This window comes from Papaver somniferum, chromosome 9 (genome assembly GCF_003573695.1).
Source record: "Papaver somniferum cultivar HN1 chromosome 9, ASM357369v1, whole genome shotgun sequence".
NCBI lineage: Eukaryota > Viridiplantae > Streptophyta > Magnoliopsida > Ranunculales > Papaveraceae > Papaver > Papaver somniferum.
In genome coordinates, this window is record NC_039366.1 from 49993444 (window position 1) to 50019754 (window position 26311).

The window sequence follows — 26311 nt, forward strand, 5'->3', positions numbered from 1 at the left end:
AAACTTAAAACAGAAAGAAACTAATATACAACATACTTGAGTATTTCTCAATAATTTTCCTTGTACCTCTCAAGTTAGAAACAAGGAAAAGAATACATGGAATCAGGTGGTAGAGTGGAAATTAATCCCACTATGATCATCGAGAAAGGAGTTGTACATATCATCTGGTAGTTTGATCTTTGTGTTCTTCGCCTTTCTTTGGTTGTCTTTCATCCCAGAAGAGTAAGACATGGTGTGTTTAACATATCCGTCAGAAGGTTTTTTCTGAGGACTAAATCTAGGACCTCTTGCAACTGGTTCAAGAGGATCAAAATAGATAAGAATCCATTTTCTAGACTTAGATTTACCAGAAACATTCTTATAAACACAGAGAATGCTTTTGTTAGCAGTACAAGAATTTATATTACTAGAAAGCATATGATTCTTGTGATGATTTCTAAGAAAGAGATCACGTTTATAAGGTATCTGGTTTTCTGTGGGCATGCGATTCACTGCAGTAGTCGACAGACTGTTTATCCCATTGACAGTGTAAAGAAACACAGTGTAAAGAAGCAAATTATGAAGTTTAGAAATTTGTTTCTTTCTGGCAAAACAATGGATAGTATAGTGATTCTTTTTCCCACAGAAAGTAAAGGTTCGTGGAGGAGAAGCAACAATTGGCACCTGTTTTAACTTCATAGCCATGTGAGAAGATTGTAAGTTATGCAAACTTTTCTTGACACAATCTTCTTCTGGAGAATATTTTGTCATGTACTGTAACTCATGAGAGTTAGTATGTACAGAAAAATTTCACTTTAAGACAGATTTTTCCTTTTCCAAGGATTTACATTGTTCATGAGCTAGAGTAAGAAATGCTTCTAGTTTCTCGTTTTCATCACGAAGTCTGTTAAGATCTGATGAATGGGTCTCGATCAAACGTTTCTCTCTAATTGAGTCTTCCTTAACAATATCTTCAAGAACACTAATCTTTTCACGCTGTTGAGTAGTTTCTTGGAGAAGTTTTTCAATATTCTTAGAGAAAGACTCAATGATGCTGTGGAATTCATGTTCTCGTTCAAAAGACTTTTCAAATTCATCAATAAGCTGATCATGATCCTGAAAATAAATAATCTCAGCAGTGTTTTTTGAGATTCTGGTGAGCTTCATTTCAGATTTTTCCATAGTGCTTAATGTCTCATCAGAGAGAGATATGTCATCACAGGATGAAACAATCTTCTTACCTCGGGATTCCGAAGAATCATCTAAGGAGTAATCCTTTGAGGTATTCCCAAGACATTTGGCATAGTTAAAAGCTTTAGAAGACATCTTGGTATGCGTAAAAGAGATTCTATCCTCAGACTCAGATTGCCACAAACACAGACTTGTAAGGTCTTAAACGTGTTTGCCTGCTCTGATACTAATTGAAAAAGCGGGGGTCTAACAACCACACCCAACAATTTGATTAGAAATCTATATGGATAAACTCCAATATACTTTCTAGAGGATCAACTAGACAGTCAGACTCAATCTAGATAAAAGTATATCAAGGAGTTTATATCTCAATCTCTCGATTTGATCTTTACTCAAGCAAATAGAAATCTGCGAGTCTTTATCAAAGAGAGATAACTTGGATGGTACCAAAGACCAATATCCAAGTGTCATTCAATATAAATCAACAACCAAAAGGTCGGATATTCTAATTGATTGAACTAACGCACAACCTGCATTATTTCAATTATAAAGATAAAACAATATAATGCGGAAACTGAAATAACACAAACACCAGAAATTTTGTTAACGAGGAAACCGCAAATGCAGAAAAATCCCGGGACCTAGTCCAGATTGAACACACACTGTATTAAGCCGCTACAGACACTAGCCTACTCCAAATTAACTTCGGTCTGGACTGTACTTGAACCCCAACCAATCTCACACTGATCCAAGGTACAGTTATGCTCCTACGCCTCTGATCCTAGCAGGATACTGCACACTTGATTCCCTTAGTTTATCTCACCGACAACTAAGAGTTGCTACGACCCAAAGTCGAAGAATTTAATAAACAAGTCTGTATCGCACAGAAAAATCTAGGGTAATAGATAAATCCGTCTCCCAAGAATATACCTATGAGTTTTGTTCCGTCTTTTGATAAATCAAGGTGAACAGGAACCAATCAATAATACCAGACTTATATTCCCGAAGAACAACTTAGTATTATTAATCATCTCACAATAATCTTAATCGACGCAGCGAAAAAAGATATTGTGGAATCACAAACGATAAGACGAAGATGTTTGTGATTTCTTTTCTATCTTTCCTACCGGAGATATAAAATCTCGAGCCAATTATTTCAATCATACTCGTAACGATAGAAGATGCAAGATCAGATCACACGACTACAAGAAAAGTAGTATCGGTCTGGCTTCACAATCCCAATGAAGTCTTTAAGTCGTTAACCTGGTTTAAAAGAAGAAACCAAAAGTTAAAGGAGAATAGACTCTAGCTTAGCACAACTAGTATCACACATAATGTGTGGGGATTAGGTTTCCTAGTTGCTAGAGTTCTCCCTTATATACACTTTCAAATCAGGGTTTGCAATCAATGTTAGCCTAGTAACAAAGCATTCAATATTCACCGTTAGATGAAAACCTGATTAGATTCAAGCTAATATTTCTCAACCGTTAGATCTAAAACTTAGCTTGTCACACACAAATAAAATGTCCAATTTTGGGTTTATGAACCGTACCCAAACATTAACATTTGTTGGTTGAACAAGTCAACCAAATGGTTAGCCATATGATTACTTTCATATCAACCATATTCTTCTTCACCATAACTAGTTCAAATGACTCAAATGAACTAATTAGAGAGTTGTTCAATTGCTTAGATCTTATGTAACTACACAAGACACAATCGAAGCAAAATCGATTTGATTCACTCGAATCGGTTCATGAACTTTATAGCCACGGTTTGCAAAAGCATTCCCTAGGTTATTTAAACATTAGTTCAAGAACAACCGACTTTAGATATAACTTGCTCAATTTCGCGGACTGGGTTCGCGGACTTAAGCTCATGGAAGGAGTTCACAAACTCCAGCAGAAATTCTCGGGTCGAGAACTTCCGCCAGTTCGCGGACTTGGCTCACGCCACTTCCATTTCTCTTGATCAACAAAGTTCGCAAACTTTGGTTCAAGGAATAAGGACTTATACATATATGTGTTTCCACAACAATGCTTATATCCTATCAATGATTATGTAATCTAAACTCTCTTTTCAATCATTGAAACTTTTTCAGAGGACGGATATAGCCGTTATTCACAGACCATTTTTCGTCAGAGCAATTTTCAAAGTGATTGAAACATAACATAACTTTCGTCACTAGTTAAAGATGAATTCGGATAAAGCGAAAGCTTACCAACACATATTTCGAGAAATAGATAGGCGAGATAAACTCAGCTCGAAATAGCAAATGTGCATAATGAAAGTCTATATATCAAAACGACTTTTGTCTCAAGAGTAGGAGATAGAATAGATAGAATTTTGAGTGACAGATAAGTTCAAGTCTCCACATACCTTTTAGTCGATGAAGATCCACCAGTTCCTTGAGTAGTCCTTCGTCTTGTATGATGATTGCCATGGAGTTCTTGAGCTCAACTACACTTCCTATCCTAGTCCGAGACCTTTAGCTATGTAGGCTAGAAATCAAGACTTATAGTTTTGATCACTAACATTGACAAACATGCTTGAGATAGCAACGCATGCGAGTTCGACCGAGCAATCTTCTAACAGTTATCACCGGTACCTACTAGCAGGGCGGGTCCTGAGTAATTTTTGCCCCAAAGCGAACCCAACCAATGTTTCCCCCTTACCTTAAAAGAAATAAGATGCATTAGGTTGTTTATAATTTGTTTCAAATTTTTTTCCATCCTTAAAAGCCAACATACTAATTAACATTTAATCATAGAGTTTCATATAACAAACACAATCCCCAGAAAAATAGAATTGCAATAGAATTTATAGCATTCCAAACTTACCTTGAGATATAGAGAGAAATCAATTAACTTTTTCAAACATTCAGAAATCCTAAGATTCTTAACTACACCAACTTAAGTCGATTTTCAATTGGTTGGAAAATTAGTTCCTCAATCTTCTCCCATTACTTTTCTCAATTAGCAGCTAAATGTTGGGGAATAACAATTAAAATTGATAATATATATCAAAAGAACAACACTAAATAAGAGGAATTTATCTGATTTATGTATCATCTCCAAAAGGACTGTTGATGTCTTGAAAAAATCGTTCCATGTTAAACATCACGAAAGAAGAAAGCGGTAATGGCAGATTGAGGCACATGTTCAACATGTTGTCCTTAAGACAAGAATGCCGGCTACACTCTGAAAAAGATGATGATATATCCCTACTGGACATATGCCTCCAGGATTCAACAATCTCAATAAAGTTTTAATAGCACATCCAAACCTTATTCTACTAGAGCTTGGCAGCGGAAAACTCATCAATTTTCTTTTTCATAAAAACACCATGAAAGAAGAAAGATAACTCATATTTTTTTGTTGCAAGAGAAGGTGAAGAATATAAATCTAGAAAATTCTTCAATAGCAATTAAGTTTTTCATTCAATGAAAATATATGCGGTAAGTTTATCCCATAAAGACTGAGAGATAAATTTAGAAGGTGTTTTTATTATTTTGAAAAATGTTTTATTATTAATTTTCATTCACTAAAAAACTTTATTTTTCCAACAATCCCCACATGAATGAAAACATGACATAAAAGATCTTGGTAAACTTAGTGAACGAAAAACTTTGTTTTTCCAACCCCACGATCCAACCTGACTGAATGGACTGGCGGATGTGTGTCAAAATCATACTAGTCATTCCAAGCCTCTCTCATACACAAAAGTGTTGACCCCAGGGTCATATTATGGTTTGTAAAAATCATAGCAGCATGGAGAGCTTTCATCTTTAGTTACCCATACGTGGGACTAAAGGTTCTGTTCACCAAAGTGAAAATGAGCCAGTGAACCCTTAGTGACCCTTAGGTCCTTAGAACTAGTAATACCAAGACCATAAAAATAACATAAAACTCATTTTCTCAAATGAATTAAAAATAGATAAAAACGAAAAACAAAAAATACCATTATAGGCAGAGGTGTCCATGAAGTCTTGAACCTTTGCTTAGTGAGAGATTACCGGAACTACGTGCTAGACAGTGAACGCGATGTCTTGAACTGCTAGCGTTTGGTGTAATCCGCGATAATAACCACGCATGATATCTCCAAGGTTTCTGCCAAGCTCATGCCGTTGTGTCCATTTTGGCCCTGGACATATCCCGTTTCTCAGAATGCTATAGAGAATCAGCTCAAATTCTCATAGGAAGCGACCCACTTCCTCATTCAGATAGGTGAGTTCCATCAAGAGTGTTTACTGCTACACCCCACTTCAATCTTAAATTGAAACTATAGAACTCATTAAGACTTATTAAAAGTCATCCTTCACATGCAGTCACACTATCACGTCTACACCATAGGGAAGGGACAGAGAATATAATTCTCTGATAGTGTTTTTTTTACTCACCACAAATTAGTTGTCTCATTCAAAATCTTGATCTTGAGATCTCCAGTCAGCAAGGTTGAGTATCCTTCATGTCAAGTTTATTTTATGAGCTTAAGTCTCATCCCCTCGATGTATAATTACAAACTATCTCTCTAGATAATCATTTCGTCAAAGGATCTCTACTTTTTCTATTGACTTCATTATGTCTATAAAATTACTTAATTAGAGAGTATAATTGTCTTATCGAATTTTCCTTCTCCGAGTATGTCTAGACTTTGTCATTGCTCATTTACTTTAGACTCATAGTTAATTGAGTTTCTGCAATGATGGACACATGCTTCGGTCACAGAGGAATATCTTCTAAAAAGCATCTTAATAGCCATTCGGCTTCCTCTCGTGCTTGAATTAAAGCACACGAACTTTGATTTCTCGAAAAAATCAATTTCATCATGTCTGTTTTAAGGAATTCCTTAAATATACACTCCTTAAGAGGATACACGCATAGGCTAAGATTTTTTTCATAGCCTGAAACAACATCTCTTAAGGTCAGTACAATACATATCGCGTACACAATTTAAGATGTACCTCAAGTATCGCAAGTCTCTAATCAGATCATCCCAGTAATTCTTTTGAGATACTAGTGTATTTGTATACACCTGCTTTACTGCACATTTACAACACACATTAAACGCATCGAGTTTGACAAAGACCATTTCCTTCAGAATTTCTTATGGTTCCCTTCGATTCTTTAGATCATATCAACTAACTTGGTCTTTCAGTCAAATCGTAAATATCACATATTTCATAGGTGGTTGTAAAGCATATTCAATAGTACATTCATTACAGCTTCCTCAAAATTAAGGTAGTGCAATATATATCACATATTTGAAATCAAATACGTACCTCATGCATTCCAATCTATGTTCCTCTAGTCAGAGCATCCCTGTGATTTACTAGGGTAAACACGACATGCACATCTGTTTTACAACACATACTAAACATCTTAGACAGAAACTATATCCTCAAAATTTCTTTTGGTTACCTTGATCCTTTAGACCACGTCGCATATTAGTTTCCTGTCAAATCTTAAACAACACGACTTATTAGTAGATGTAAAACGTGTTTATTATATCACAAGATATATCATAACAAGGCAATCAATAAGATTAGTATCTAAAATTATACAAATATATATGTAAAATCAGGTTGCATCAGGTACACTACATTTTCTCCAAACCTTGTAGGGTAAACGCGGACATGCACATCTGTTTTACAACACGTATTAAACATGTTAGACAGAAACTATATCCTCAAAATTTCTTTTGGTTACCTTGATCCTTTAGACCACGTCGCATATTAGTTTCTTGTCAAATCTTAAACAACACGATTTATTAGTAGATGTAAAGCGTGTTTATTATATCACAAGATATATCATAATAAGGCAATCAATAAGATTAGTATCTAAAATTATACAAATATATATGTAAAATCAGGTTGCATCAGGTACACTACATTTTCTCCAAACCTTGTAGTTTGTCCCACATCTGATTAACCTTCCAAGGATACTTTCTCAAAATCCTGTACCATTGCACAGTGACACAAAATTAATGCCTCATATTTTGATTTTACTGACATGTGCAAATCTGCAAAAATAATTTCCATATTACTTATTTTCTTCGGACCATGGCTACCTGAAAATGGTCCATAATCACATGTCTCTACGAACTCATTTACATGAGTTAATGAAGTATCAATATTAGTCAAAGATTTGCTTTCAACAACAAACTCACTATATAAGTCAAATCTATACTAACTTCTTATGTTCTTCAAGATTGTTTGACACATTCATCATATACCTCTGAAAGTTGAGGAATATGGATTGGAAGATCACAGATCTCAGCCACCGCACTTATAGTGAATTCTAAACAAGATTGATCACAATCAAATTAACTAACATTATGGATGTTATAAGCACTGTGGTGCATCGACTGAAACAAGTCCAACTCAGCTAATTTTTAACAAAAATTCAAGGTTCAAAATATGCATCAATGTCCAGCAAAGTCTACATGTACGTTTGCAACCAATCTGATCAAAAGGCCTTGAACACGTTAAAGGATTTCTATGGCCAACAGCCCCCCACATTTAAAGTGCTTGCTTTAAAATTATTTAAAGCTTACCTCTTGCTTTGAGCTAGTGCATAGCACCAATGAGTACAACAACTAATCATCATAACATGACGCTCATCCCCTGTAGTTGAAACTCTCGGCACAATTTAGAATGTTTTTGTTCTAACGAGTATCATTATAAAGGTGTACTACCAAAATAGTGTTCAACGACAATCACATACAAGACTTGTATTAGGACTGTTAATGTACAAGGTATCTTTAATTTACATAATCAAAAATATCTCTCAAGATGGGGTTGGTACCTGAAAAGATTCCACTGTACCTTTGCATAATTATTGAAGGAGATGAATTGCTGCACAATACTCACTAGTACCGTCACAGATGCTTCTGTTGATAGAGAACGCACTTTGATTCACCTGATTAACTTATACTCACAACCAAGTTTAGTGATCAAAAATTAGTTATTCAAGAATATGGTACAATTTCAACCGTTTACGTGACTAGTGTATACATTTCAACTCAGCAGTATACACCACAGCACATTCGTCATTGATGCTTCCAGGGTTCCGGTAAAATGAAAAGAGTTCAATATCATACATCTTTTCCTTAGACATCATGCAGTTCTAATGTGCATTACTACGTGCCACCTAGTACAGCTCTTCAAGCTGAAGTCAAACATTTATCTTGGAATGACTAATCAATTAAGCTAGAATCAGCTACCTATTTGATAAGGATAATTAAGGGCCTTCTATGCACATCTGTTGACTTGGATATGACATATAGTCTCTCCTCCTAAAAACCCTGCCAAACTGAGAGAAACATTTCACTCATTTCTTCCCTTAAAGACAAACCACGCAGAACCAACAATGCATAACCTTTTCTTCGAACTAAAAATCACAATGTATTTGGTCCAGTTAACATCTATGGGTTCGTACATACTGATGTCTGAATAGGCTGCGAATTCTCCCAATTCAAATAAATTTCAGAGAGATAATCACCTCTGGTAACAACTGATTCGGTAGTCTCATTTAAACCGTTCTCTATAGCATTGAGCTGAATATAAATTATGGATATCAGAAAGTGTACGTACCTAAGTAGAGTACATATTCCTCTACCTATTCCTCTACCTGTTTCTTCATTCGATTATGTCAGTGGAACGACTCTAGGTTTCGTACCTGAATAGAGTCCAAAGAAGTGAAGAAAAACAAGAAGGACTCTTGCTTCTGCAACCGTCAGCACAATCCATTATTCACTTGTCAGCACAAGTCCAAACGCCAATACACTTGTGTAACCTCTACAACAGATGATAGCTTGCTGCCGTCAGCTCTTTCTCTCAAGCATCAAGTCAAAATGTTGATACACTTGTAAAAGTACCATACAAGCACAGAAGTTCTGCTGACAAAAGAATCAAACCATAAATCAAATGTCAAAAGCAAGATACATCTCAGATTAACTAATTTGTTAATCCACATGGTGAGACCAAAACACTAATCATTAGCTTAACTCAGGTCTACCGGACAACATACATTGAGTTTTAAAGAATCATTTCTCATTGGCAATATATCAAACAGATAGGTGGCACAAATCTTAGTTTTCACTTTTGAAATAACGGAAGACGCTCTATCTCTATCAAACTTCCAATCAACGATGATGTGCTAATCACCCACTGTATATACAGATACATGGTAAAAATCTTTTCTTCTTAGGGTTCAAAAAAAAATTAGATTTAAAAAAAATCATGGCAAACGGGCGGGTCGGGGCTGGCTTGTTACGGGTTACACGGATTCGGGTTAACACGGGCCAAAACCTGTGGGTCGATATTCTTCACGGGTGGTCATTTCTTCAACCCGCGCCCGTAACGGATAAAGCTTGCGGGTTCACGGGTTACCCGGCTTGTTTAGTTAAAATCAAAATTAAAGTTCAATTTTAAAATCAAAATTAGTACAGATTACATCTTTTTGAAACATCTAAAACAGTAAACCTAGTTTACTCCAGAAGCGAAATTAAAGCTTAATTTTAAAGGAAGACAACAATGGGGCTTTCTAATCATTCATCTAATCCCCATCTTCAACAACATTCCACTTTCATTTCATTCATAGATCCAAGACCAACTCTTTCTTCCCTGTTTTTTCTTTCTACAACACAATCACAATCTCTTCCAATTCCTCCCTTCAATTCACCAAAAACAAAATTCAAAAAAAAAATCACCAAAATTGAACAAAAATAGACAGTGATTTGCAAAAATTGAAACCTTGAGCAACTTACTCTTTAGCACCTTTTTTTTCGGACAACAAAAACCACAACAAAAATCAAAACCTAGAAAAAAAATTCAATTTGAAACTAAAACTGAAAAAGAGGGGTCAAAATTAGGGCATACCCTTTTAACATTCTCTTCTTTTATCTTCTCAAATCTCAATTAACTGCAACAATACATTAAATCAAATCAAATCCTCAAAAACTAATCAAACCCCTAAACAATAATCAAACCAAATACCCAAATCAAACTACCGATCTAACAGGATTACGGGAACTTCTTCTTCTTCAACTTCTGGCTCTTCATTCTTAACCTTTATAGTAGCTCTCTTTGTGTTCTTCACTGCATGTTTCCTCTTCTTCACCTTCTTCTCAATTTATGGATTATTTTCTGGTTTTAAGTAACCAAATACCACCAGCAACAAACCCATCTCAACTTCGATTACAGTCACTAGATCTATATCCAGTGAATCATTGAATCACTCACATCTTTTCTTCAGCAACACACGAGAAAGGACAAATGAAATATTCTCTTCTTATCAATTAATTCGACCAACAAGAAAAGAAACATAGCAACAACAGCTGAAACTTAATCAACAGCCGGAGAAATGATGGAGGTGGTGAGGAGGCGCAACCGCAGAAGAAGACAATATGGGGAGAAAGAAAGAAAAGAAAGAGGAAGAAGAAATGAAAAGATATCTGTCTTCTAGGGTTTTTGATGTTTTTATACCTTAAACGTAGGGATAGAATTAACCCTAGATAATCCAACGACGATAATGAAATGTAGTTTATTAATTATTATTATACACGGGTTAACAGGTTTATCCGCGGGCTTACGGGCACGGGTTAAGCCGTTTTCCCACAAGCCACCAATTCTCTAACCCGAACCCGGCTTGTTTATAACCTAGCCGGGCCGGGCACGGGTTTTCACGGGCCGGGCACGGGTTAATCCGCGGGTTTCAGCTTGTTTGCCAGCTCTAGTCCTAGTTATTAAACCCAAATCCACAATTTTAATTGTTATTATGAAAAATAGAAAATTCTTGTCTTAATATTGTTGGAAAATAACAATTAAAATTGATAATATATATCTAAAGAACAACACTAAATAAGAGGCACTTATCTGATTTATGTATCATCTCCCAAAGGATTGTTGATGTCTTGAAAAAATCGATCCCTGTTAAACATCACGAAAGAAGATAGCGGTAATGGTAGATTGAGGCACATGTTCAACATGCTTTCCTTAAGACAAGAATGCCCTACACTCTGAAAAAGATGATGCCATAGCCCTACTGGACATATGCCTCCAAGATTTAACAATCTCAATAAAGTTTTAATAGCACATCCAAACCTTATTCTACTAGAGCTTGGCGGCGGAAAACTCATCAATTTTCTTTTTCATAAAACCCCACGAGAGAAGAAAGATAACTCATCTTTTTTTGTTGCAAGAGAAGGTGAAGAATATAAATCTAGAAAATTCTTCAATAGCAATTAAGTTTTTCATTCAATGAAAATATATGTGGTAAGTTTATCCCATAAAGACTGAGAGATAAATTTGAAAGGTTTTTTTATTATTTTGAAAAACGTTTTATAATTAATTTTCATTCACTAAAAAACTTTATTTTTCCAACACTAAATACTACCACAAAACACTCCTATTTTGTTGCCCGCTAAGCCTGTTGCCCGAAGTGGAGCTTAGCTTACAATGCTTCCCCTTCAGGACCGGCCCTGCTACTAGAACATAACGGAAAAACTAAACTATATTCAACAGTTATTCGAGAATGATCAGACTTGTGTTTAGATTTGTTATTTTCAGTCACTGTATCAAAGAAAAAGAAAATCACACTAGACATATCTAACGCTCTTCTATGCTGAAAACCGTAGGTTGTGTAAAATGTAGGGGTGCACACACCCTACTCATACCCGCCAACCCTACCCTATCCGCCAGTTTTTTTAACCGTATCCTACCCTATCCACTATTTGGCGGGTAGGGTGGCGGGTGAAGATTTTCTTAACCGCCAATAAACGGGTAGGGTGGCGGGTAAAGCTCGAAATTATCATACCCTACTGGTCTTCGAGCAATTCCTACTAGGGGTGCACATACCCTATCCATACCCGCCAACCCTACCCTACCCTACCCGCCAGTTTTTTAACCGTATCCTTCCATATCCACTATTTGGCGGGTAGGATGACGGCTAAAGATTTTCTTAACCGCCAATAAACGGGTAGGGTGGCGGGTATAGACCATATCCTACTCACCCTACCCGTTGTGCAGCCCTAATAAAATGTATTAAATTTAAAACAGTACTTTAACATCAACAAACTTCATCAGCTAAAAGTGGTTGATCTATGATCAAAAACAAAAATAAAAGTGGTTGATCTTTATCGAGCAAGTGGGTGTTAAAGTACACACTAAACAAATTTTAAACAAATTTTTGTTGGAAAAAATTGGGTTTCACAAAGGATGAATGAATCAGAGAAGAAAGTGTTGCACTCCAAAACTTTCAAGGCTTGTATAAATTTCTTTTAGACAAATATTTCTACCCTCCCAATAACAATTGGCGATTACAACAGGTATGCGAAATATTGCCTTCAGGATACAATGAAAGCCCTGCAACGAAAACTGAATTCAAGGTTTGTACCCCTTGATTCAATCAAGAACACACAAAGAGATTTCTGATTTCTGATGATGCTTTTTGAAACAGAGAAAACAGATTGATTTTTCTTATATGTTTAAACGAAACTGGGAGAAGCTATTTATAAAGGGTTTTGCACCTGTTGGGAATAGGTTTTTATTCGCCAACAGGTTTTTATTCACGAAACGTCGGGTTCCTTCATCAACAGACATCAATGGTGTCTTTTGGATTCGAAATTTTCGAACAGGCTTTTATCGGCCAAATAAAACCGTCAGTTCAAAAAATTCTTCCGGGGACGTTGCCCCCTTGAAACCCCCACCAGGGGCGGTCTCCCCTGGACCCCCACGACCTGACCTGTCAGGTCGACCACAGCCTGGGGGGCGATGCCCCCCAGGACCCCCCTTTGGTAAGCGGTGTTGAAAATATTCCAACAATTTTAGTGGAGATATGTTACATTTGGTTAAAGCTTTTGTTTTTGATTTGCTTACACAAACTGAGCACTTGAACAGAATGATTACACTAGCAAGAGTGGTTAGCGTTTATGTTTCCCTTTTTTTCATTCTAAGCTCTTTTGATCTAAATCTATCTTATTGCTTCTCACTACTCAATTATGGTGCTAAAAAAGTCTAATCGTATTGTTGTATGGTGCTAAAAAAGTCTTATATAGCTAGGGTAGCTCATTAATCAAATGTAAAGCATGTATTACAACTAAACGAATCCCATTTGAACAAATATACTACAGATAGCAGATAATCATTATTGGAACAAATTAATAATCATATTCAGGTTTGATCCGGAATAAGCATAAACAATAAGGTCTATTTCGAATATTTTTGTTATTTTTATTGGATTGTAGTATTTGTTTGCGTCAGTGTTATTTGACTCCCTAATTTCCACCTTCCTATTTTCCTCCCTATAATCTAAACCCCACATTAGCGGAATGGTGAACCCCACCTGAACCTGAATACGAATCTCAATATGGATGTGAGGCTTAGATTATACAGAAAATGGACTATATAGTCAAAATGACTCTTTTTCTGGGTCAAATGGACGGGTAGACTATCGGTCTGGGTGAAATGGACAGTAGCCACGTGGTTTCAGTTCAGACACTTGTACCCCCACTAATTCTTTAAACACAGGAAACATCTCCCAGGTCTCATCTCTTTCCTCGCTTTCTTCTTCTACCACAAAAAAATTTTCTTCCTCCTCCGTCTTCATCAGCAGACAACCAACACCACCAGGATCAATATTATCTCCACCACCATCAGCATCTCCATCTCCACCATCACAAACACCAAGAACAACATCATCAACACCACCATTGTAAAAACCAACAACATATCATCTCCACCAACAAAAACAACAAACTCACCATCAAAGACACCACCACCACCATCAACAACATCCTGTATTCCTTCATTATCCCGACCACTACAAACTCCAACAACACCATCATCGAAAACGCCGCCAATATCAATTTTTTTTTGAAATACACTAATTAAATTGAGATTAATTTCTTAGATTGATTGAAACTAATTAAAGAAATTGGGTTTTGTTTTCTATCAATTTCACAAGATGGGTAAGTTTCCTAAACTCAATTTTGATAAAGCCCTAAAAAAAAATTGATGCATTTGAATGAATGTTTCATATACCTTGTGTTATTACTGGATGAAACCGGTTTCGTCTTGTGTTTCCATAGGATGAGCCTGGTTTCATCATCTGTTGCTACTAGTTGAGGTTGTTGTACATCTTATGTTTTACTGGATGAAACTGATTTCATCTTGAGTTTCCATAGGATGAGTCTGGTTTCATCATTTGTTGCTACTAGATGAATGTTTTGTACATCTTCCTGTTTAGATTGGACTGATTTTAATTTCATCCAATTTTTATACTAGGATGAAATTAGTTTTATCCTGTTTTATATGAAACCAATAATTTATTTCACCCATTTTAAACTATGATGAAACCGGTTTCATCTATAGATAGGATGAATCTATGATTTTTGAATTAGGTATCACTCATTTTAAACAAGGATGAAATTGGGTTTCATCCTATACTAAATTGGGTTGAATTTGGTTTCACCCATTTTAAACTAGGATGCAACTGGTTTCATCATATACTAGTTTACTCTGTTTTTTGTCTGTTTGAGGTTACTCTGTTTTTTGCTCTGCTTGAGGTTACCGATGGTTGTTGGAGGAGAAGATGTTCATGGGTTTATTGGGTTTGGTTTGAATTGGTGTTTGGTTGAGAAAATTTGAGCTGGGGGTGGTGGTGGTGGTGGTGGTGGTCTGATGTTGCTAAGAAGATGTGAAATTAAGGGTTTTACAAGCATGAAATGGTGGTGATTTGAGCTGAGATTGCAATAGTGGATTTGAGCTGAAAATTCACGGACATGTTGAAGGAGATTACTCTGTTGTTTTGTTGTACTCTGTTTTTTCCCCTGTTTTACGCACTTTGTACTCTGTTTTTTTGCTCTGTTTTGCTGTGGTGGTCTGAGATTGCAATGATGGTATATGTTGGACAGAGCATACTCTGTTTTTTGGTCTGTTTTGCTGTACTCTGTTTTTTTCTTCCAATTATTGTACGGAATATCCACGTACTATGTTATTTTGTTTTTTGTTCTTGTAATTTTTAGTGGATTTGAGCTGAAATACACGTACATGTTGAAGGAGATTACTCTGTTTTTTTCCAACCTTTACTAACCCAGTAAACATTCGAAGAAGATAGGGACATATTGGTCTATTCCAATTAATTAATAAAAGATATTCTGGGTGAAATATCCAAATTGACTATTTAAACAATATTCTTTTTTTATATTGTCCATATAAACAGTATCTAAACCTAGAAATCTATTTCACCCAGGAATTCTTGTTTTTGGTCTTTTTGACCAATTTTGTATAGATTATAGGAAGGTGAAGAATAAGGAGCCAAATAGTATTTCCTATTTGTTAAACTATTAATCACATATTCACATTCAGTCAGACCTACTCGATTGCCATCTAACTTCTGACGTCCAGAGTTAAGTGGAGGTAGAAATGGGATGGACGGGCTAACAAAGTTGGGTTAAGTCAATATCAAGAGGGCCAACTACGGACCCTGATTCACGTGCTTTGATGAAAGCATCTAAAACATCCACTTGGCATCCATTTGCTCCTAACCAATCAGTGTCACTATCTATCTTTGACTGGTTACACTGAACCGCGTTTTTATTTTTACTAGAATATCCTCTTTTATCTCCTCAAACTCGAACTTCGATCTACGCTATGTCAGAATAATCATCTGACACGTGGTTAATCTCTTACGTGGAGAAAATCTACGTCGCCTTATCTGGACCACCACATCTTCCTAGAATTTTTGAGTTTATTCTTCGGAAATCCTTACCATGATAACAAACTGTAAAACCTAACTTTTACTTCCACTAACAAAAAACTGAAACTTCTTTCTTGTATCTCTGCTCTGGTAATACAATTGTCAAACTTTTGAACTGATTGACTGTTTTTTATCCGTCATACACGTGTCTGGAATGTGTTAGCTGGTGGCGGTAAATTTGTGAATCCGCTGCAAGCCCATAGGAAAATATACAGATGACGATGACTACATAATCATAATGCCGGGTCAAATGAAAACTGGATCCAGTTGAACCATGGCTGCTTTGTATGTTAGCATTCTGCATACTGAATCTTATTCCCACGAATGTAATTAAACGCTCAATAATATACTAACTGGTAGTGATCCATTACTGTTTGAATAACCCAGGTATTACCAGACCCATAATAGTATTATTAGTACAATTATGGTTGAGTTTTTTCAGGCTGATAAATGAGATTAAGATAGGACAATTAGCAGGGTTCACATCACTGAAAAGATAATCTAACGGCTGATATTAAGAACTCAACGTGTCGCAGTAAAAACAATGGAACCAATAGTAGGTAACTTATTTTTTAGAGAGAGAGATAGAAGGAGAAAGAAGAATCTTATCCGATTGTCTTTATAAAGAAGCACGAAGAAAGAAGAAGAGAAGCAGAAAAACCAAAAGCATATTTAGTATTACAATTTTCCTATTCATTCTTCCTCTCTTTCATTTATGGCTACTAAGAAGAACTATTTAGGGAAACCAAATTATAATAATAGATTTGTTGATAACAATTTAATGATCAATTCAGATACTATGTTTGAATTTGATGAATCAAGTTTATGGAATTCAAATCATCATCATCATCAGATTACATCAACTGAATTCAAGAAATCAATACCTAGTTCGAGAATTTTGACGAAGAAATCAAACAGGAGAGATGACAATGGAGATCGAGTTGATCACGGTAATACTGCAAAATCATTACCAGTAAATATACCTGACTGGTCAAAGATTTTAAGAGAAGATCATAGGATTATTAGAAATGTTGATTATGTTATTGATGATGAAGACGATTATGATGATGAAGACGAAGATTTTGAAAATGATCATCAAGACAGTGGCCGAAATGGTAGGATTCGAATTCCTCCTCATGAATTTCTAGCTAGGAGAACTCAAATTTCTTCATTTTCTGTTCATGAAGGAATAGGACGAACTTTGAAAGGAAGAGATTTAAGCAGAGTTAGAGATGCGATTTGGCAGAAAACTGGTTTTGAAGATTAAATTTTGTTATGTTAGATATCAAGGATTCTTATTAGTATGATCATTTTTTTTCTTTTGGTAAGGATCAATATTCTGTCCCAGTTTTGATCTCTTACTATAGATTTAATTTTTTTGTTTTGTTTTTCCTTTTCGTTTTTTTGTCAGTAATTTTTAAATTTGATCAAGCTGATCATGGAATGTAAAACCCTAACTTTTTAATTGAATTTGCAGAGAGAATTTGTTTTTGTCTTCCTGTTCTTTTGTCTTTTTATTCTTCTCATTTTTGATTGATAATAATTATTGTGGTTTGCATAGACATCAGAAAAAATTAAAAGAATCGGAAAAAGACAAGAATAAAAGACTATGGAGACATAACTTTATTGTGAGCAGTACTACTACTACGCTGATGCGTCTGAGCAGGGACTCTACTACACCCGTGCAACGCAACAAGAGAGTCATGTAATGTATGTGAAGGGGAAGAGATGTGTTTTGCTTTGATAGAAGAAAGGAGGCGTAAAAAGTTTGTGGTAAGCGAGCGGATTGCTATGGAAATATTGTGAAGGTTGGGGGGGACGGTTGAGAAGAAGTTGGGTGTGTGTGTGGGGATGCTGCGGTGTACTAGTAGTAGTGGTAGGTAAGAAACCTACAAATTAGTCATGACAATGACGCCTTTAATGTTACATTGATTTTATGTTCGTTTCTTTTTCTTGTCAATAATTCTAACACAAATGGAAATAGGAAAAATCTAGATACAACTAGAAAATTTGTGAAAAGCACAGAGAAAATATTCACTTAAAACAGGAGGATTACTAGTGTCGTCTGTGTTTGGGAAAATTAACCGTTATCACCTACATGTTAAAAAAAGAACTTAAGGAAAACCGGAAGAAAAAAAACCAGAATTAACGGACTTTGCAAACATTGGAAAAATAACTGCCAATAAAGAAAAAGGCAGCGAATGTATTTTGTGTTTTGAATCAGGTTTGTCGTGCTAGCTAGATCACCAAGCATACAAAAAAGAGCAAAAGAAAAAAACTACTCCATATAACTCAAGTGGGGGATGTTTCATACTTTCAGTTCAGCAGGGATGAAAAAATGGTAGTATGTGGATTGGATTGGGTTGGGTTAAGCCGAGTCATTCTTACCATAAAAAAAAAAAAGTTAATCAGAAACTGCATGATTTTCAGCAACGCCTACCAAACTTTACACCGTTAAAGCGACATTTGAAAATGCAAACGTTAAATTGTAGTATGAGCAGTCTCTCTTCTCCCTTGCTCTCAACTGTGGGCGCTGCCGGATTTTTTAGATTTTACTATCTTGGTTTCATGCCTGCTTAGCTTGCTACCTTACAACCACAACGAGTAAGCATTTCCAATACATCAGCAGTTCAGGTTTCAGACTTCAGTTGCAACAGAGCTAAGATTTTCTATTTTGTTTTCTTTTGTTTTTTCATTCTTCTAGTTTTTTAATGGGGCAAAATGACTAAATCAAACGGAAATGCTAAAACTACCGAGATTTTGTCCTGAGATAAAAAGCTGGCCCCACTTTAATCCTTTCTTATCCCAACCTAGAGAGGCCCTCTCCAAACCGCACGATCCCCTCTTAGGATGTTTTTTCGGTGGGTTTAGACTCACCCCAAATCAAAAGCATATCATGGTTTGTGAGTCTTGTGACTCACCAAGAAAAAGTAGAAAAGCAAAGAGTAATAGCGTTAAACCTTTTTTTTTTTTTTTTGACTAATTAGACCATATATTGGAGAATAAACTATGAGCATCTTTGTTTTTAGCTTTCATATGCCAATGCCTTTGGTTGTTAAGGACCACCACACTTGGGGAGCGATTTCGATTATTCACAAACGCACTTAGAGTTGAACTCAAGAACTCTAGCAAAAAAAAAAAAAGCAGCATTTGCAAAAAACGAAAAAGTTTAGTTATTGCTTTCTAATACTTCCCCGTCACTAATAAGATGACCTAGTTATAATTTGCACAAATTTTAAGGCAAGAAGGAAAATGAAGTATATTTAACTATTTTTTACAATTATATTCTTATTGACAATAATTAGTAAAATTTAGAAACGATTTATCTCTTAAACTATAACACGGATTTCTATAAACTTTATACCGCTTAAAAACATTTTAAAACACCTACCCAACGAATATAAACATGACTATCAAATTATACATATTTCTTATAGAAAAAATAATCAATTAAAATGGTAGTTTTAGAAATATCCCTTGATTAGTGAAATAAGTCATCTATTTATGGGACAAAGTTTAAAACCAAGTAGGTCAGCTTATTAGAGCAACTGCAGTGGTACGATCATAACCAAAGACCAAATACCAAAAAAAACGACCAAATTTAAGTTTAGTCCGTGGTCTTACACTAGGGTGGAAGAGTAAATTTGGTCGCTAGGAAAAAGTATACACCAGGATCACATTATATGCCCGCCCCATCACCAGGATCATATTATATGTCCGCCCGATCACCAGGATCACATTATATGCCCGCCCCATCACAGGATCACATTATATGCACGCCCCATCAGCCATCAGGTGAACTTTATATGTACGCCTCATGAGGATCACATTATATGCCGCCCCATCACCAGGATCACATTATATGCACGCCTCATCAACAGGATCACATTGTATACCCGCCCGATGACAAACGAACATTATACGTTCGCTCGACTATATATAGTTTTGGTCTTGGTCCCAGACCAAATATAGTCTGAAATTTGGTTTTGGTCCGGTTTTTAGTCTTTATTCTGTCCCGCTATGTCTCGTCTCTAGGACCATAATTATAGGTTTGATCGTCCACCGTGGATGCTCTTAGGAACGGAAGAAGTATATTAAAAACCAAAAAGTTAAGAGTTAGCAACAAAAAAAAGATCTATTACCCCGTGATGACAAATGACAATAAACAATTTTCTCTATAGATTTGAACGGTAGACTTGGTCTCTTGGGTCACTTGACCTTTATAGTTTTGGAAAATTTGGATAGAATGAGATGTACAAAAATATAAGCTGACATACTTATCTGTATTTATTCATTTGTATTGATATTTGCACTTATCCATATCAATATCTTGTATTTATTTTTGTCGTTCTCTTATTTCGTGTGCTGTATGAGTATTTTCAAAGATAGAATACTGAATTCACGTAATGCCGAAGTTATGAACTTGTTCGCCTTCATTTTCATAATCATCTTCATTTTCATTGTTCTGTAAGCTACTAGTATATATTTTTCTTTTCTTTTATCTGAATGGGATTTGAAAGTGGAAACCGAGAGATTAAGACATGAAGGTGGTGTTGTCCTATCTTGCATTTCACTTTCACCCGAAAACGACATCTTTGACAAGCCATCCAATGAGATTACAATGCGTCTTGGACGGCCATTGCAACACATATAGAATCTTGCACAATTTTCAACCGTTAATTTTAGATCGATCGGTGTAATATTAAGTTAGATTAGCAAGGTGGGGGAAATGAAATTTTATTTAAAATTATTAAGCTTTTACATAGAAATTTTGATTAAAATTTTAGATCTATCCCTTTCCATATTCCAGGCTAAGAAAGCCAGCGGATTACCCTTCTAGACTTGAACATTTGTGTTTCTTGATTTTTGCAAGGTTATCTGCTTCAGCCTTACAGTTCTCTGTTACCTTGATTTGGAAAAGAATTTGCTTTGAAGCATAATTCTGCAATAGAACAGTTCACCGCAACAAATAGAAAAAAAAATTACAAAAACAAGAGTTAAATTACTATAAGAAAGAGATAAGGACCCAGCACGAGAAATTTTGGAATGGGATTTTTAGGCTAAGGCATCACTCATGGGTTACCCATAATATGAATTCTCTTCTGATTTTTTCTTTTTTCCAAAACCCTAGAAGTTCTTCTTCTCAAGATGAATTTGGAATAGACTTCAACCGAAGAAGAACCGTAACTATTCTCATCCAAGTTTACAAAAATAGTCAGCTTGTAATCGTCGTTTTTGTAATCGTAACCGGCGGATCGGGCGACGCTAATGAGTTAACTCAGTATCAAATTCCATCATTTCCATGCTTTGATTTTCACTTTAAGTTTGTGAAAAACAAATTAACAACATGAATCTTTCATTTATCTACTATTTTCTGTCAATCATCTTTTCTTTTTATTGTTTGTTTTAATCTTTCAATCTTTTTAACCTAATTTTCTTTGCAACTTTTAGATGTCTAACTAATTTCTTCTTTTGTCCATGTGTTTACGGTTTGTGTTCCCTCTAATGGTGTTTGCCTGGTGTTTACTTGTGTCTATAGTGTTTGCAGATGTTGTATCCAAGCTTTTTGAAGCTATCCTGATCTCCTGGGTTGCCATTGTTTTAGAGAGTAGCTCTTCTCTGCACTGGGTTGCTGCCGTTTCAACTCGGAAACAGATTCAACGGAAAAAATGAAATAATTTCCATTAAAAATCCCGGTTTGATCGCAAATTCAAATTCAAAGTTGTTCTCTTTCTTTTCATGACCAGCTGTGTTCTTTCCTTCTCAATCAAATATTTCCTCCCAAGAATATCTCAACAATAAAGGATTTTCAGGAACCTAAAGTCAAAGCAGAAACAAAGGTTAAAACCCTAATTGAAGAATTAACTTATATATTTTCCTGCCGATTAGAAGTTGATACTCAGAAAATAATCTATAATCATATCCAGAAATCAAAAATGACTGAAGCAGAATCAAGCAATATTCTCGAATTAGCAAACAAATTCAAGAATGCTACTCTGGAGTTAGGTGAATCTTCAAACCCAATTGTTCATGAAATCGAAGTTAATCTCAAAGAAGGTGAAGAGAATCAATGAGATGTTTCTTTGGTCGGAAAAATCATCATCGAAGGGAAAATGACACATAAGGCAGTGGAAAATATGATTAAGTTTACTTGGACTTTCATCCCAGAAATATATATCAAAGTTTTTGAATTGGAGGAGAATATAATGGTTTTTAAGTTTCCAGATTGGGATACCCTGAGGAAAGTTTTCGAAGAGCGGCCATGGAGAATTGATGGAAATCTAGTGATCCTTCATGATTATAATCCTCTAGCACTTATTCATGAAATGGAATGGGAAACTCAGGAGTTCTGGATTCAACTGAAACACTTACTACCAGAACACATGAATGTCAGAGTTTTTGAAGCTATTGGGAAGCTAGTTTGAGAAGTTACATCTATTGAGCCATCAAATGCAATTCCTTCACCAGGATATCCAGTGAAAGTTTGTGTAAGAGTCAACATCAACAACCCAATGAGAAGAGGTGTTATGGTAATAACTGCATCTGGAATGACAAAGTGGATCCGTTTCTTTTATGAGAAACAACCTCACAAGATTTTTCCAAACTGTTACATCCTCAACCACTGCCAAGGAGTCTGTAAAGCTGCTAGTGAATACCTGGAAGTAGTTCACAAAAAAGTGCATATGTTTGGAAACTTTGATGACATAAGGAAAAACTTCTCAGTTCATCCTAAACCAGTTAATCAGATCCCAAAAGCTGTACAAAGGAAAGTCATTAAGAAGACTCCATCATCCTACCAAAAGATGGAGCAATCATTTTCAAAAACACTCCAATTGATGTGATAAGAGAAGAAGAAGATCGGGCCAATGCAAGATTGGGAAAGAGGCAAAGGAATGACATATCAGTTGAGAAAGATACTTCAGTTACGCTAATTCAGCAACCTAAGTGTAACTCTGGCACCCATCAGGAGATCAATACAACTCATAGGGACACAACAAGAGGGTCACAATCTGGAAACACAACAGGAGGAACTAAGGTATATATTATTAGACCTTTAAACTTTTACTATTTTTTCCATTCAAATTTTTCCAGAACTGTTTCTGCACTTTTGAAAACTACTGCTTGATATGCTCATCTAGATAATTCAAAGTTCACTCTCTTTTATAAAAAGATGAAAATCATGAGCTGGAATGTAAACGGATTTGGTAACAACACCACTAGAAACCATCTGCAAATGCTTATTAGATCCCACAACCTTGATGTTATCTTCTTGTCAGAAACAAAAAACAAGTTTAAGAGAATGCAATACCTGGTTGCTAGGTTTAAATTCTAATGTGATTTCTTTGAGCCAATACGTCTATCAGGTGGCCTTTGTTTGCTTTGGAATGATGGAATTGATTTAGAAGTTCTTGACACGAGGCATAATATTATTAATTGTTTAATTAAAATGGACAATAATAATGATAGTTCTCTTCTTAGCCGTATTTATGGAGCCTTAAATACTAATGATAGACAAACTCAATGGGACTATCTTAGTAACATCAAGAACCACCATCATGTTCCCTGGACAGTAGTAGGAGACTTTAATTTCATCCTGAATAATCATGAAAAATAGGGAGGTAATATTGTTTCTCAAACTGAGCTTGATGCTAATGCTCTTATCTTTGCTAATAATGATCTTAATAGCATGAACTATATTGGTAACCCCTTTACTTGGTCAAACAGGAGACATGGTAATGAACTTATTCTTGAAAGGCTAGACAGAGTTGTTGCAACTCTTGATTGGTTTAATAAATTCCCTAATGCTATTTGTTAACATTTAACTGTCATGGGAAGTGATCACTGTCCTATTTTACTTGCTTCCTCCAAGAATGATAATCCTACCAAAAAGCCCTTTAGAGTTAACATATCTTGGTTCAGTGACCCTAGTTGTTCTCAATTGATAAAAGACAATTGGAAATGTAATATACAAGGTTCATATGGTTTTAGGCTCACTAGAGGTCTAGCTGAAATTAAGAACATTTTGAGAGAGTGGAACTATAACCAATTTGGTAACATTTCCACTCAGATTTCTAAACTGGAAAGCCAACTAGCTCAGCTGACTAGAACTATTAATCCTCAAAATAACTCTAGGATTGAGGTACCAAAAATTTAAAATTTTGGTATGATGTTGAAGAAGACTTTTGGAAACAAAGAGGAAAGGAGGAAGCTAGGAAATTTGATGACAGGAATACTATATACTTTCACCACAAGGCTAATTTTAGGAGAAGAAGAACCAATATAGACTCTTTACAAAACAATATGGGTATATGGCTTACTGAAAGAGAGGATATTTGTGAGGAACTTAAAAATCATTTTTCTAGTATGAGCGGATCTTATAACCCTCCTGATGCAGGTCCTTATTTAGGAGATATTACAAAATGTATTACAGATGATGAGAATGAAATGCTCACAGCTGCCCCGTCTGATGAGGAGGTAAGAAAAGTGATTTTTGAAATGAACCTTGGACAACACCAGGACCAGATGGCTTCCCACCTGGCTTTTACCAGCTAATGTGGGAAACATTTGGACCTGATGTTGTGAATATGGTAAGAATATTTTTCCACTCTCACCATTTACTCAAACAAATAAATCATAATTTCATTGCTTTAATCCCTAAAAATAAACGCCCTAAAAAAGCAATTGATTTCAGACCAATAAGCCTTTGTAATGTTGGTTACAAAACTATTACAAAATTTTTGGCTAATAGATTGAAATGTGCCTTGAACAAGATCATATCACCTTCTCAAACTACTTTTGTTGCTGGTAGACAGATTCAAGATAACATAGTTATAGCTCATGAGGTCATACATGCTATGAAAAAAACTAAAGCTGAGGATGGAGGAATAGCTATAAAATTAGATATGTCTAAGGCTTTTGATAGAATAGAATGGAAATTCTTACTTGAAAGCATGAAAAATCTTGGTTTCGATGATGCTTGGTGTGATATGATTAAAGAATGTGTTTTTACTGTGTCAACTTCTATCCTCTTAAATGGAGCTCCAGGTAACATTTTCTATCCTGAAAGGGGTTTACGACAAGGTGATCCTTTGTCTCCCTACTTATTTATTCTCTGTATGGAAGCATTGTCTAGGAGTCTTAGTAAAGCTAAAAATGAAGGACTTATTCATGGTTTCAAAGTTACTAAAAACTGCCCTGCTATAACCCATCTATTTTTTGAAGATGATTGTTTAATTTTCATCAAGGCCAGGAAAAAAGATGCTAGGAATCTACCAAGTATTATTGAACAATTTAGTAAATACTCTGGCCAAGCTGTTAATTTTGACAAATCAGCTCTTGCTTTCAGTTTTAAAGTTCCTCCTAACATGAAAAATGAACTAGCTGACATTTTACAGATTAAAAGAATGTCCCTGCAGGAAAAATATCTTGGCGTGCCTTTACTACTGCAAAAACACAAAGCTGATTCCTTTGTTCATCTCATGGAAAGTTACTCTGGCAGACTAGCTCCATGGAAATCTATTTTCCTTGCTCCTCCAGGTAAAACTATCCTTAATCAGTCTTTCCTAGGGAGTATGGTTAACCACCATTTATCTGTTTTTCCCATGCCAAAAAGTATTACTAATAAAATGGATGCAATCCAAAGGAATTTCTGGTGGGGGAAACAGGAAAATGGCAAAGGTATATACCCAAAAAGATGGAGTGATATTCAACTCCCTAGAGTTCTTGGTGGTCTAAACATTAGAAGATCTGATCTTCTAAATCAAGCCTTATTAGCCAAGCTTGCTTGGAGAATGATAGAACAACCAGATGCCCATTGGGTCAAAATCCTAGAATGTAAGTATTTCAATAATTTAAATCCTCTAATTGATATCATGCCAAAGCAAGGATCTTGGATTTGGGTAGGTATCTGTCAAGGCTTATAAATTGTGAAAAAACATTACATCTTAGAAGTTGGTTATGGTAGCACCATCAAAATTTGGAGGGATAACTGGATTCCAGGAATTCAAGGTCCTCCAAGAGCTCCTATTATTGCTATGAACCCTTCTCATGTTAATCAACTGATTGATAGTAATACTAAAACTTGGAGGTTAGAAATGTTGAATGTTATTTTTGATCATGATATTGTTTCTGTTATTACTGAGATTAGAATTCCTATCTATGGTAAATACAAACTTAGGTGGAAACCAGCTGATAATGGGAAGTTCTCTGTTAAAACTGCTTATAAAGTCATCCTTAATGACTATCTAGTTAAACATCCCACTAAAAACAATCTTAACATAGCATGGAACTCTTTTTGGAAGGTTAGGATTCCCCCTAGAATACAATATTTCATGTGGAAATGCTTGCATAACTGTATCCCCACTAAGGAATGGTTAGCTAGA

The 26311-nt window shown here is 35.5% G+C and overlaps 1 protein-coding gene across 1 annotated transcript; it reads left to right on the top strand.

Annotated features, from left to right (window-relative positions):
• Positions 1–16575: 16575 nt before the first annotated feature.
• Positions 16576–17239, top strand: LOC113308835 (phospholipase D C-like). Its single transcript, XM_026557284.1, has one exon. The coding sequence runs from the start codon at positions 16645–16647 to the stop codon at positions 17194–17196; it is 552 nt and encodes a 183-aa protein (XP_026413069.1). The 5' UTR covers positions 16576–16644; the 3' UTR covers positions 17197–17239.
• Positions 17240–26311: the final 9072 nt, after the last annotated feature.

What these genes read in the sequence shown, in the direction of transcription:
- LOC113308835 (XM_026557284.1), top strand. Translation starts at nt 16,645, where the DNA reads ATGGCTACTAAGAAGAACTATTTAGGGAAACCAAATTATAATAATAGA.